A 14,762-nucleotide genomic window follows, 5' to 3' on the forward strand; every position below is an offset into this window, starting at 1 on the left:
GCTCCCCATAGGGGAAAAATACTAAAACTGGATTGTTGTTGTGGATCAAGACATGAATGCTGAGATTTTCCGTGGAGGCGACATGGTTGTGGGGACTATGATGATATTGCCTACATGCCCAAATTTACAACTGGGTACTTTTCAGGTTTAAAAGGGCGTAAGGAAACCATTGTTTCAAACTTAATATAACTAGTAAAATCAGGGTTACTTTAGTGATGTCCTGGTATAACAAGCAATGCTTCCCAGTTTTCAGAAAGTCACTTATAAAAAGAATTTCAGGGCATTTCAACAGATTTTTTCAGGCTTTATGCAATTCCCATTTATTTGAAAGGAACTCCCCCCAAGAAAAAAAAATTACAGATGACAGTAACAAAACAAAAAAAGAAGCAGGACAGACCATAGTTGAGCTTTCGGACATTACTTTTTGGACTACAAGTTCCAGAATCCACAGCCAGTGTCTTGGCTAAGGGTTTTGACCATCATAACCCAAAAATGCCATCTTTCCCAGCTTGGAACAACCATTCGGATACAGTAATGATGAACCAGGGTACAACGTGGTTAGGGACCGGATGGGAGAACACCAACCATTTCCAAAGACTTTGATGTGAGACAAGGAAATGTTCCTGTCGGGAATCTGGGACCCCTCCTGCCGGTTAGAATGGGAAGCACGGCAGCATATGGCTGAGGAGTCTAGCTCAGTATGAGAGAGCTCCCTCTGCTTCTAAGTTTCAACAAACCTGTTCTAAGAAATGGAGGGGGACAAAGTCCAGTACAGAACCACTGAATCCTAGGATGATGGGGTTGGAAGGGGCCTCTAAAGCCATGGAGTCCAACCCCCTGCTCAAGACAAGGATCCAAGTCAAGATATATCCAACAGAGGGCTGTCCAATTCTCTCTTGAATGCCTCCAGCGATGGAGCATGCACCACCTCCCCAAGTAATTCCAGATGTTGCTCAACTACAGCACCCATCATCCTGTTCCACTGCCTATGCCAACCAGAGCGGATGGGCATTGCAGTCCAAGAACATCTGGAGGCCTGGCCTTTGCCCCCACACCCACATGCAAACCCTGCAGGAATAGGCTCATGACTTTGGCCAAATTATGGCCGTGCACAAGATAATACACGTGCGAAAGGCAGAGATGAGGGGCTTCTGGGAAAGCTGTCGCCAGGTGCATGCAGGAGGGGATGTGCTCGTGCGTAAGCAAGCCAGTGTGAGAGACACTCTGAACACACCACTGCTAAGTTTAGGGCTTGCGTTGGTGTCCAGGACTGAATGAGTGTCTAGGTCTCGGCTCGCCATGTGCCATTTGGGGAGAGTGGGCTGCGGAGATATGAAGGAACTGCCGGCTAAATTTAGTGCAAAAAGAACATTTCTGGCTGTGTGGGTGGGTTCCTGCCATGCACACACAGAGAGACAGATTGCGCTGGCATTTCTCCAGCCCCAGAGCTGGTGATGTCGAGACAACGGTTGAGGGAAGCATCTTGAGAACGTCTCCTGTGTGTCTGTTTTGGTTCTTGATGGCCTTAAATAGCCCTGCGATATGCTGCTCCCGAGCAGAGTTGTCAACATTTTTGCTGGACCAACTCATGCTCTTTTGAATGTCTGACATGGAAAAACTAAGTAGGTCAATAAATCCATTCCTGCAAAGCAGGAGAGTGGGAGAGAAATCTTGATGTATTTAATTCCTCTTTATCTGGCTGCTGTTTAAAAAGGCACGAGAAAGCCAAGGTGTATGGGTGGTTAAGACACAGAATTCAGATTTTAGGTAATAGTCATTCGGTGCTTCTCGGCCAGCCACTGTCTCTGAGTCTGATCCACCTCGCAAGATAATCTTCATCTTAGAACTGCAGAGCTGGAAGGGACCCTCTGGATCATCCAGTCCAAGGCCTCTCGAGGAGACCCAGTGGAGGAATCGAACTCCCCTTAAACCACTGAACTATGGTTGGGAAGATTTAAAGAGTCAGGACAAGCGCCAGGAACACCACCTTGAGCTTCTTGAATGCAAGTCACAGCATAAATGTCAGAAATAAAAAGTTACAGACACAGTCTTTAACAGCCAGCGTGCTGTACCAGACAAAACTGTGGACAACGATCCAGGAGGCCCGGGTTCAAATCCCTGCTCATACCTTTATAATAATCCTGTGCCGTCAGTTCAATTCTGACTTATAACGAGACTTTTCAGGGCTTTCTAGGTAGAGAGTACTCAGAAGGGAAGGGTTGACCCTTCCCTTCTTCCGGGACTGCACAGCTGTCCCAAGGCTACCCAGGCTGGCCCTTCTCCCAGGAGGCCCCGTGGCGGGAATCGAACTCCCAACTTCTGGCTCCACAGACAGATGCCTAGCACACTGAGCTATTCAGCCAGCTCCTGTACCTTTATTAGACCACTAAAAAAGGCCACAAACACAAGCCAGCTTTCGACTCCACAAATCTTCATCAGGCAGAGCTGACCCAACGAAGACTTGCCTGGGGTCAACATCTAGCATAAGTCTGTGGAGGTTTTTAGTGCTCCATGAAAGGTGCGGCCCACCCTGTTGCCCGGGGGTTGCGCTCAAGAGCCACGATGCCTCTCTTGTTTTGCCCTCATTAGCTGCAACGTTCTGGAGCTGAGGTCGTGAGGGCTCTAGGGGTGAGCCGTGAGCTTCGAATCTGGGGCCAGGGTGGGTGCTGGGGGAGAGAGATTAGGTCCAGAAGCAGCTCAGAGCTGAGCCGGCGGAAGCGATTCTGGGGCTTTCGTCATGCAAACCCCGAGGAAGGGAGGGAGGGGGAGGCCGGAAACTCTGACTCACAGGCGCCGTGTGCAGGTGGCAGCTCGGCCCCCAGGACTGGGGGGGGGGGGGAAGAGGCAGGATGTCAAGTTGGCTTCAAAGCCCCAGAGCTTAATCCCCGGGCGCTCTGCCCATCAGCTGGCAGCAGGTGCCAGCTGGGTTGGCGCTCTTGCTATTCACGTGGCCGACTGGAGAGAAGGATGGGGTGTGCCTCCCACCCACTCAGCCCCCAGTTCACTAACATCTGACTTGATAGCGAATTCCTCCTGCTGGCGCAGGTGGACCTTTGGAAGTGAGCAGTGCCCTGTCCTTCTCCACACCATCGGCCTTCGTGGGATGCTCAAGCCAGCCTGCGCAAAATCAGGGACAGCGGGAGAGTGGCGGTGGGGGGGGGTCACATCGGCTCCCCTCATGACTGCAACTCAGCTTGCACCCCCGCGTGCGCAGGAAGAGTCGAACGCCACCTTCCAGTCCATAGCAAGAGGCCAGGTCTGTTGTTTTAAGCAGCTCACGCTGTGCAGCGGCCAGAAATGTTCTCTCTTTGGAGAGAACAGCACCTGCCGATGCTCGGCATCCTTTAAAAGGGAATCCGAAACAAGACTCCTGTTATCATCCTCCCTTTTTTTACAAATTTGACACTCGGCTAGAGTATGAGTCGATTAATCTCTCTCTTTTTTGGAGTACGACTCCTAGAGTCACAGCCAGCTATGTTGCTGGCTGGGGAGTCTGGGATTGATAGTCCAAAAAAAAAAGGTACTTGTGTGCCATCAAGTTGCCTCTGACTTGTAGCAATCTGATGAACCAGTCGTCTCCAAAACGTTCCATCCTCAACTGCCCTGCTCAGCTCTTGCAAACTCAAGCTTGTGACTTCCTTTAAGGGAATGAATCCATCTCGTATTTGGCCTTCCTCTTTTCCTGCTGCCTTCCACTTTCCTCAGCATCATTGCATTTTCCAGAGAAACTTGTCTTTCTCGTGATGTGCCCAAAGGAGGACAGCTTCAGCATGTTTGCATGCAGAGAGAGTACAGGCTCAATTTGATCTAGGACCCCCCCCCCTTGTTTGTCTTTCTGGCAGTACACTGCATCCACAAAGCTCTCCACCGACATCACATTTCAAACAAAAGAATAACATCCCCCAGATCCTATTGCGATTGCCTCAAGAACACAGCACACGAGTCTGGTCATCTCACGTGAAAAATAACATTGCATGCCTGTTTTAGATTGCTCTGCTTTTTAACAGTCGTATCTGTTCTGTCTTCTAATGTCACCAACCACATGCTTTTCATTGGATCTGCTTTTTAACCATTTGTGAGCTGTCAGGGGTCCTTTCAGAGGAAAGAACAGGAAAGAAAGAACCATCCAAGAGAGATTCAAACCAGCTTTTAATTTTTTTTATAAAAAAATCAAGTCATTTATGGCAACAGGTGTTAATAAATATAAAGTGCAAAAAAGGTCAGTCAAGAACGAGGTTCCCCTAATATCACAAACTGTGTTGCTTTGGGTGGAAGAGAGGGGTATGGAGAGCCGGGAGATGGAGGGCAGGGTCCCAATCCACCAGCAGAAAGATGTCTGGTACAAACCTCGTTAAAACGAGAGGGAAGGGTACAGGATGACACCCCCACCCCCGATTAACTGTAGCTTCCACAGGATAAGGCAAACACCCAAGGGAAGAGGGTGATTTATTTCTTTGGCTGCAACGGGGGGGGGGGGGGGTTGCCTGTTGCTCAGTGCATTCAGAAGAAGAGACTCCACCACCCTTGAAAGGAAGACAGGATTCATAACCCTTCTCCCCAGGCTTGTTCTACCCAGGAGAGAAGGATGGTCAGACTGGCAGTGATTCCTCCTGCTTCCATATCACCGAGGTGGGACATCGACTCTCACCCAAAAACAAACACAGATTCTCACTTTCACAGCATGTATAAACAAACAGTTCCAGGAGTCACAGAGGATGCTGGCTAGCCACCGGCTGACTTGTACAAGGGTGGACACCAGAGTGAACCAGTTCCAGCCACAGCGGTAACTGTTCAAGTCAACATCACTTGGTGTTTCAACTCCGGCCCACCGATGATTTGAAGTTGATCAGGAAAAGATGGTGAACCAAACACCAGCTTGCTACTGAAGAGCCAGTTTTAACAATTATTTATTTCCCTAAAGTCTCTAATGCAATGGTTCCCAACCTTGCGTCCCCAGAAGTTCATGGACTAAAACTCCCAGAAGCCTTCATGACCAACTCTGCTGGCCAGGATTTCTGGAAACTGCATGCCACGAACCTCTGGGGACCCAAGGGTGGGAGCCACCAATGCTCCAGTGTTACGCCCCAAAGTTAGAGGGGAGTAAATTAAGAGGGGGGAAAGGGCGCTGGCCAAGAACCCAAAAAAACTAGAGGTGGGGGGAACAGCTTGGGATTTCTTAGCCAGGAGACAATAAGGTCATTAATTCCTTCCCGTTGCAAAAGAGATTCCATTCACCTTTTGACCAGGCAAGGTCCCCTCTTTTATCCAAACCACAATTTTGGGAACCCATCTCTTTTTGTTTTGTTTCTAAACATAAATACGCTTTGGTGGGACATACTGCTATTGCAACCTTCTTTAAGGCAGGCTGCAACCCAGCACAGGTCTGAATGGTCATAGAGAGAGCATTTGATGCAGACAGCTAAGACTTCAGGTTCCCAACCTTCCTCTTGACCATGAAAAGGAGAGGCTGGCCTTAGGCGGGCAACTCTCTGCTTAGCCTGCCCTACAGACCTCTGGGGGATGAAACGAGGGAAAGCCCTTGTGTGCCATCGTAAGCTCTTTGAGCAGAAAGATGGGGTACAGAAATGATGGGTACCTTACCGCAAGCCCTTCACATCTTATATTCCAGTTCATGGGTTGAACTCTATAGAGCAAATCATTGCTTTTTCCAATAAACTGCATTACAAACACTAGTTCCTCCTTCCCGATCAGTGGATTCAAGCTCACCAGGAGTTTGAAACCCACAGGTTTCATTTACAGTTTTATGCTCACACCCAAGCTTGAGAAAGTTCATTTTTTTGAACTCCCCAAATCCCCCAAACTGCATGGAATTATAATTTCCCCCCTCCCCCAAGTAAAACCCAGCAGAAACTTTTTCCGAGCTCTAGCGCATTGGTTCCCAGTCTTGGGTCTCCCCAGATGTTCTTGGACTAAAACTCCCAGAAGTCTTCACCACCAGCTGTGCTGGTCAGGATTTCTGGAAGTTGTAGTCCAAGAACATCTGGAGACCCAAGGCTGAGAGCCAGGGCTCTAGGTGACAACTGCTGTAAAGGATCAGCTGCGCCACTGATGTAACAACACACTAAAAAAGCACCAGCTTAAACGGGCATCAGCCCAGGTATGCATTCAGTCTGAACATGGAAGATCTGGCCCTAAAAGGATTCACTAGAGGGAGTGGAAAGCTCGCAAACAAGCAGCCGGACCTGCCCTCCGTGTTTCTTCGCTGCTGGCTTATTCTCTTTGCTTTTAAAGTCAGAAGAAGACAAACCAGGACAGAACTCTTTCAGAATAACACCAAGGAAGAAAGTGTTCGAGCCAATGGCAGAAGGCTTCCTTTGTCCCCTTGGTGTCACTGTTCAGTGCAAAAAAGAAGAAGAAGAAGAAGAAGAATAACGCAGCCTCGTCTGAGGCTACTGCACCCCCATGGGGGAGGTAAAACAAGACCATTGTCTTGGGAGTCTCTAGGTCCTTGGAAAGAAGCCGGTCTTGTCCCTTCTTTCCCACGGGGCTCGATGGGGCAGGCCGGGCAAGGCTAGTGGCAGAGCACCTCCGTCTCGAACTGCAGCAGCTGCCCCATGAAGCCGAAATTGGGCGAGATGACCCCCCGGCGCTGCTTGACGAAGTCGAAGGCCTCCTCCAGCCGCACCCGCCGGCTCTGGATCAAGTACGCAAGGCAAATGGTGGCCGAGCGGGAGATGCCGGCTTGGCAGTGAACCAGCACCCGCCCTTCGCTGCTCTTCACCGAATCTGCAGGAGAAACACAGAGGGGAAGACGTCTTTAAGAGGGGGGCCAAAACAGCACAGGCCGAATCGAACTCTGAACCAGGAAAAGGCACCCAGTGGCATAAGGTGGCCCCTGCCCCTTTCTTTATGCCATGGGTCGTAGTTCGGGGACTTATGGGTCATCTCCTCCACCTGGCAGGCCCACTAACATCAGCGCTTGAGGGACCATGGAAATAAAGCAGGAGATACGTGCATACACATCCTCCTGGACCACACTGTTAACGTTTCGTTTAAGAGCTTCATAAAAACTGTCCGACGGGATAAGGGTAAGGGTCTACTGAAAGGAGCACCCTCCTCGAGGAAGCTCACGGGCAAGACCGTGGAAGTGTCGTGGTTTGCAGCTGCTCCCCAGCAAATGGTAATCAAAGGTATACTGCTCCACTATGGGGAGGCTCGCCTTTAGAGTGAGTGAAGTGAAAAGCCGTTGGGAAGCCTGTCTCAAAGAATCTGTCAAAGCAGAAGTCTACTGGGGAGCCGAGATTCCCCAAGAGACAGAAGGGGTGGTTTTAAAGGAGATCTTGACCACACCTAAGGTTTCTCTCCCAAGGAAGCTGTCAAACAACAGCAGAGAATTCTGGGCACTTTCCTAACATCCAGATCCTAAAATTCCCCATTTTATAGCTATTAAAAGGGGGCAATTAAGTGGCGATAACTGTGGACCAAGAGGTGGGCAGGGTCCAACCACTCACCAATGAAATGAATGGCTTCTTGGAACCAGACGCTGATGTCAGCCATGTGGCTGTCCTCCACAGGGATGCTCTTGTACAAGAACCGCCCTTCGAAGTGGTTGGGGCAGCTGGAGGAGACGTTGAGGACGGCCGTGATCCCCAGCGACTCCAGCACCTCTCGGTTGGATGAATGGTAGCAACTGCCCAGGTAGAGGAAGGGGAGGATCTCCACCGGGCCGCCCTGCAGAAGGAGAGAACCAAGGACAGAGAAAGACATGAAGGTCACAGGCGGGCTCAAAAGCTAAGGGAAGCAGTGTGGTGCAGTGGTTACAGACGTGAACTGGCCGTTCGGGACACTGGGGTTGGGGCTCCCTAAAGAGGGACAGAAACCTACGGGGTGGCCACGAGCCAGTTATGCTGCTTCAGCTTCCCCTACCACCTTGGGGAGGTAGAGAGGAAGACAGCCATCTAGACTTCGCTGGAGGAAATCTACCCCATAAACCATGGAAAGATCTTCTGATATTCTCATCCGGCCCTGCCTACAAACTCCTGCTCCGCTCAGCCCATGACAATTGGGAAGGACAGAGGAAGATTAAAAAGGCCGATTAGTTTAATCAGACTCCAGGACGGCGGGGGTGGGGTGGCTCTTGAGAGAGTAATTTGATAATGCCATCTGTCTCTGGATTAAAAAGGCCGGATCAGCCGATGCGCCGTGTCTGCACAGCTCTGCGATAAGGCTGCGGGAGCGTGCGCCGGGACGAGGAGCCGTCACGACGGCCAGACTAGAATCAGGCCGGGCGGGCTTATCCCCGATGGGATGCGCCCTGTGTTCAAATCGGGGTTACGTTCGGAAAAGCAGGTGGAGGGCTTCAGATGGACTGAATTGATATTTGGCATAAGGGCGGGAAAGGTCTTGTGTGGCCATTGGGCACAAGAAGCATCTGAACGCGAGATCAAATCCCACCTCAGCTGCCCTGCGTCCCCCCCACGATGGTGGCTGTAACCCAGTAACCCATCTGTCCACCTGTGTTGTTGAAATAATAAAGGAAGCAGGAGCGGCCGTTTATATAAATATATCCATCAATTAAAGTAAAGGCTCAAGGTTCCCCCCCCAAGAACTATTCAATTCTGAAAAAGAAATAAAAAACAGGAAATGGAAGAGAAAGCCATGGAAGCGGCCGCAAAATTTCAGTTTAATGAAAGGTTTAAAATGATTAAAACCTCCTTTTTCCTGCATTATCTCCAAAAGGCAGGTGGGTTCATTTCACCACTGTGGGGTGAGCCCTCCCTATACCTGGTGAGATTTTCATCAGATGGAACTTTAATAGCTCTAAATTAATTAAGCCATTCAAATCAGCCTACTCGTCAAAAAAGCTGGGGGAAGGAAACACGCTACCTGGAGCTTATTTGGTGGAGAAGCAAGAAGAGAGCCACAGCAAAATAGATAAATAAAATGTCTATCTAGCAAGTTGAAGGCTCCTTTTTCCAGCTTCATATTGACCGAGTGCTTGAGTTGATGGTAGAGACAAACCAGGGGAACCTACCTGGTCATACAAAGGGGTCATCGCCTCCGTGCTGTTATCTTCGGGGCTTCTCAGGACTGGCGGAGGGCTGGCGGTTATCGGGGTGGGTGCCGTGGAACACAGTTCCGGAAAGTTGGCGTGGAAGTTTTCAAAGCCACCTATGAAAAGAAAAAGAAAGCCTTTTAGTGCATCGTTTTCACTATAAAGGGAGCATCACATTTTCCTCCCAAACCTCCTAAGACTTAGCTACTTACAACAGGCACACATTTCCCCCAAACCTATGAAAAGTACCAGCTTGGCTACTATGACCTTGAAATTTATTTCTTAAGACACAGGTGGTTGCAATGCAACTATTATTGCAGTTTTTACTGCTTACAACCAGTGCTACTAATATCTGTAATATATTCTTAGTTTGTATGGTGCTGGAGAAAAACAAGGGATAAGATTCTAGCCGTTTGTCACAAACTATTTTTTTTTAAACCCGATAGACTGATTTTGGGGGACTATGGTGTGTGTGTGTTGGCCTTAACTGGGGTTAATGGGGTTTAATGAAACAGAGAGGGGCTGATTTAGAGAAGTGGCGGATGAAATCAGGAAGGCTAAAAACATGCTCATCTAAGGCTGAAGGGATATTCGGATCAGCGATTTCCCAGAGATTTACAGTTGAAATAGAGAATGGACCAACCTGAAGGGAGAGATTTGATCATCAAAAGTAATTTGATTGCAAAACCAATTTGCTTATCATTATAACCTCCAGAAGCTACTTCAAGAATTCTGATAAATTAGCATTTAAGAAGCTCAGATGAACATTGGGCTGGCAATCAATGCCTTCTATAATTTGTTTTAGTGGTTGTTCTATGCCATCAAATTATTTCTGACTTATGCTGAGTTTGTGAATTACTGACCTGCAGAATGACCTACCATGAACAGCCCTCCCCATCTCTTACAAACTCAAGACTGTGGTTTCTTTTCTTGAGTTGATCCATCTCATGACAAGTGCTCCTCTCTCCCTACTGCCTCCCACCTTCCCTCATCTTAACCTCCCAATGAAACTTGGCTTCTTTCAAAGCAGATGATGCAGTTGCCTCGTTGGACTACTACGACTCTCAGGTAGCTTGGCTGGGGAGATTGTGGGAGATGCCTGAGCCTCAAAAGTCAAGTCCAGAAACCAGAAGGTTTCAAGCCAAGAAACCCAACAGACTGAAAGGAAAGCCTGCCTTCAACAGAGCAGTATGAGCTTATGGTGGTTGTAGGTCCACCATAAATACCTTGTGACGATGGCCAGTTCCACCTGGTTGTCTGGATTTATTTTATTTATTTAAAATATTTAGATTCTGTCTTTCTCCTTTTAAAAAAAGGACCCAAGGTGGCTTACATCCTCAAAAAGGAAACAATGCTAAAAGTTATAAACAATAAATTGCAACAATATTTTTAAAAGCATTAAATATTATAGCAGAAACAATAAATAAAACCAGTACTCAAAGCCCAAAAAGCAAAGCTCAAGACTAGCATGCCCACCTAGCATCTGCTTCTATGGGGCTCCGGATAACAAACACCCCCCCCATACCAAGGAGGGGTGTACCTGGACGGCCAGCCCCTCGAGACCCAAGGATGTGCCAGGAGACCCTGGACAAGCCACCTCAGGATGCTCTGCCATTAGGCAATGCCCGAATAACCAGTGCTAAGGATCTCAGGGAGGGCAGCCTGCCCCGTTTCACCCCGAAGGGAAGGGGTTACTCTATACTAGCAGCCCTGCATTTTGGGGGTGGGCGGGGGTCCAGCGCCTCTTTTCTTTCCAACCTAGCCTCAAAGGTGGATCTGTCTCTGGGGTCCTTGGGCTTAACCCCCTTCCTTCTCACCTAACCCCCCAAGTCTCGGTCCCCTCTCCTTCCTGATCGCCCTTAGTCACCATTATCTGGCTGTGGAGCCAGAGTTTGGGAGTTCGATTCCCCCACTGGGGCTCCTTAAAAGAGGGTCGCCTCGATGATCCAGAGGGTCCTTTTCCAGCTCGGCCGTTCTGAGACCATCCTCATCATCATGAAGCAACCATCCTGCCTCGGGGGAGGGGGGTAGAGGGAGTTTTTTGGTGTGTGTTTTTTTTACCTTTGAGCAGGTAGATGTGGGAGGTGCCGGCGCGCTCCTCCAGCAGCAGCGCGTTGAGCAGCAACCTGGCCAGGCAGTCCGGCCGCAGGGCCGCCACCGAGCCGCTGGCCTCATCCAGCACCACCAGGTGGGCCAGCTCGCCCTTGCGCAGCCGGCCCAGCAGGGCCCGATCCGGCACCAGCCACTCCAGGCTGACCCCGCTCCGGCCTCGGGAGCGGCGCCGGAGCAAGCCGTTCCAGTGCACCGGCCGCGAGTCGAGCAGGTGCGCCTGGCAGTAGGCGAGGAAGGGCCGGCAGTCGAGCACCAGCGTCCGGCCGCCCTCTTGCGGGTCTCGCAGCAGTTGGGCCAGGCCGGAGCTTTCCAAGGGGACCACCTCCTCGATCACCATGCTGGCAGCCCAAGCGAGCTCTGGACAAGGAGGACGAGACACACCAAAAAAACCCGGGCAAAAGAAAAAGAAGTAGCAAAACCAAGCGCGCGGCTGCCAAAAGCGCGGTTCCCACGATCACTCCGGACACGCAACTAGCGCTCAAGTTCCAAGCCAGGTCTGCCCTGTGGAGCGACGCGGGCGCTTAAGTACTCCGCCAATCCCAAGCCGGGCCCCGCCCCGGCGCGCCATATATGGACGTGTGCGTCACCAAGGAACTCCCTTGTTTGGGCACGGCCTCCTCACGTGCCGGCCGCTCATCCGCGCTCGGGGCGGCCCGGCCGGAGTTGGAAGGGGACGGCCGCCGGGCTGAGTAGCCTCGGAATGCGCCCGTTTGGGAGGGACGGTTCTCGTTCTCAGGCCGCTCTCTGGACGCGCCTACCAATAAATATACGTCTGGGTCGGTGGACCCGTGTCTGCGAGCGCAAGGTGTGGGCGCGGGGTGTGTGTGTGTGTGTGGAGAAGCCCTGGGTGCGCACGTGTGCGGGGTGCGTCGGAAAGAGCTACAGCTAGAAAGCGGGATCGGGCTCGCGAGCCCATCCTGCAGGATGACTGGACCTTAAGGACTCGCGAGCCCATCCTGCAGGATGGCTGGACCTTAAGGACTCGCGAGCCCATCCTACAGGATGGCTGGACCTTAAATAAGTATATTTAGGGACTGCAGCTGTAGTACCAAAAAAAACAAAAACGTTTATTTGTCCAAGCTATTTCCAAGGGGAGCTTTAAAAAAAACTTTCTTAAATAGATGATGATGATGATGATGATGATGATGATGATGATGATGATGATGATGATGATGATGATGATGATGATGACCTTCGAATCATGCCCCCCTGGCCCACAAATACACATGGATCAAAGGATGCAACCCAATGCAGGCTGCTATCCCCCTCCACACCGAAACATCACCATCTACCAGGATCATGCGGTTCCTCGTGTGTTTTCCCTGGGTGAACCAATGTCATGTCTGAATTGCCGCTCCCAGGGTTTTTTTGTGTGTGTTTCTTCTCTCCCTGTTTCAATATGGGATTCAAGAATACGTGGCTCCAGTCACAAAATCCCGATTCAGAGAGGAGAGCCTGCGGATTGTATGTCCCAGAAGGGTCCCCTTGGCATGTTTCAGAGCATCCTTCTCGGGGATGATTCCTTTCATCCAGAAGGCCAGGATGGCTGGGGGATGCCGCTGGTCCAGGACATGGAGAGTATGGAATGGATGGACCAGATGATGAGAGAGAGGTGTTTCAGGCAGACGTTTCCCACACTTCCTGATGGGATCCTTGAGAACCCTTTGCATCCACATGAAAGATGAGCACCAAGCACCTGGTGAAGGGGAAGTGGAAATTGCCTTGATTTCTGTATCGCAGAACTCCTGCCCCAGTGTTTCATCTTTTCCCTTCCTTGATTTCATCTGACCTTCCATTGAGATTCCTCTACCTCACGTCTGTACCTGGTCAAAAAGTAGATTTAAAAAGTCCCAATTTCAATGGCATGTTTCACAGTATTTTCACACTTCTTGTTATGTGCCATCAAGTGACTTCTGACTTACGGTGACTCTACATGAGTTTGCTGAGGGGTTTTTTAGTATGTGGGATATTCAAGCAGTCATTTACCACTGCCACCCTCCCCCGGTGCGTTCCCTGACCTGAAACTATAACCATTACACATCACTGCTTCTCTTTTTTACACTTACATAGGCCAAACACTTTACAGCTTCTGTACGTTGCGGCTGATATTTGTGTCTGAAAGGCAGACATTGCTGTTTTGCTGAGGGCTGTGTATTCAGACCCCCCTTCTACGCACAAACACAAGTTGCAACAGGAAATTACAATTTTATTCACGCATCTGTTGAAAAGGAGACATCCAGGTTTTCTCACACTGATGTCCAGCATGGTTCACACAGCCGCCCCTTGGTCTAACAGGCAGCTTGCACGTGTGAATGGGCCACGGCCTACAGAAACCACTCATATTCCCTCCTCCAACAACCCAACGGCTCCTTAGCAATGCATTCTACTCCGATGCCAGCCATCAAGGGTAAATAAGAAAGTCCGCATATGAACCACGGATAAATGAAAACTGAATCGTTTTCCTTGTTGCAAAGGAATAGCTTTCTCACCCATGAGCTAAGAATTATTAAGACACTCAATTCTTTCCTGGTTGGTCAAGTCACAGTGCCGAGAGAGGAGATTACGTCTGTTTTGGGGGCCCACCAAACTAGTATCACCGTGTTGGACGCTTTCATGTCCATGTTGTTGGACTACCGGGAGCTACAGCTTGACGTCTGGCTTCCTCACATGGGCGTTTGTCTGCTTTGTGAACGTAGGATAATTACAACCTGAAGCTTGCAGATTCCGGGCAGAAAAACCTGAAGGCAGAGAGACCTCAAGACGGGGAGTTCAGGGTGAAGCACCTCCCAGCAGGTGGCGATGGAGTCGGATGGAGGCCCGGTGAGATTCCCAGGAGATGCCTTGCAAGAGGTACATACTTTGGAGAGAGGAAGGCAGAGGTGGGGCCTCCGATTCTCACTGAGACTGGTTATAAAACAAGTGTCATGGGGAAGTCTGCGAGTTGACATTCCTCAGAGTCCATCTCTGTTGCAAGAATCCAAAACAAAGAAGACCAAGAGCTATTTTTGGTCTGCATTAGGAAACGTATCTGTCATAAGCCAGCCCAGGGAGATCACGTCCCCGCTTGGGCCGGGCTGGCTCAGATCGTATGATATCCCATGCTAGTTGTCATCGTAGTTCTGAGGAGGATATAAACTAGACTGAACTTAGGAGATGGCTGAACATGTGGCTGGCGTGGGGAACGAACCGTAATAGCTCAGTGGTTTAAGGCATTGGTTGGGGGTTCGATTCCCCACTGGGCCTCCTTGAGAGGGGCTGGACTGGATGATCCAAAGGGTCCCTTCCAGCTCTGCACTTCTAAGATGATAATGATGATGGACAGTTCAGGGGCGTAGGTCTATGAGTGTGGAGCCAGAGGTTGGGAGTTTGAATTCCCCACTAGGTCTCCTTGACAGGGGCTGGGACTCAGTGTCCCATAGGGTCCCTTCCAGCTGTGCAGTGGATTATTAATTATTAAGCTAATAAGAATGTCAAGAGAAGCACAGTTTTCTCCTGTTTAGCTAAAACAGAAAGAGAAAAGCAGCCTCCAAAAAAGAGGCTGCCATGAAACTCTTTATCTTTTGCTCCTTTCACTGCATAATTTGGAGCAGGCCTTAGGAAACCAGCAAAGTCTCAAAATCCAAAAGAATCTTAT

General features: G+C 50.0%; 1 protein-coding gene across 1 annotated transcript; it reads right to left on the reverse strand.

The window, feature by feature from the left end:
• Nucleotides 1-4,131: 4,131 nt before the first annotated feature.
• DUSP2 (dual specificity phosphatase 2) lies at nt 4,132-11,640 on the reverse strand. Its single transcript, XM_072978877.2, has 4 exons — nt 11,078-11,640; nt 8,996-9,132; nt 7,473-7,692; nt 4,132-6,747 (listed from the first exon to the last, which is right to left on the reverse strand). Exons 1-4 carry the CDS (start codon nt 11,463-11,465, stop codon nt 6,533-6,535), a joined length of 960 nt encoding a protein of 319 aa, XP_072834978.1. The 5' UTR covers nt 11,466-11,640; the 3' UTR covers nt 4,132-6,532.
• Nucleotides 11,641-14,762: the final 3,122 nt, after the last annotated feature.

This window comes from Pogona vitticeps, chromosome 8 (genome assembly GCF_051106095.1).
Source record: "Pogona vitticeps strain Pit_001003342236 chromosome 8, PviZW2.1, whole genome shotgun sequence".
NCBI lineage: Eukaryota > Metazoa > Chordata > Lepidosauria > Squamata > Agamidae > Pogona > Pogona vitticeps.

Coding starts and splice junctions, on each gene's coding strand:
- DUSP2 (XM_072978877.2), bottom strand. CDS start 11,465: ATGGTGATCGAGGAGGTGGTCCCCTTGGAAAGCTCCGGCCTGGCCCAA. Junction 9,133..11,077: donor CCACATCTACCTGCTCAAAG/GTAAAAAAAACA, acceptor TTCTTTTCATAG/GTGGCTTTGAAAACTTCCAC. Junction 6,748..7,472: donor AGAAGCCATTCATTTCATTG/GTGAGTGGTTGG, acceptor TTTCTCCTGCAG/ATTCGGTGAAGAGCAGCGAA.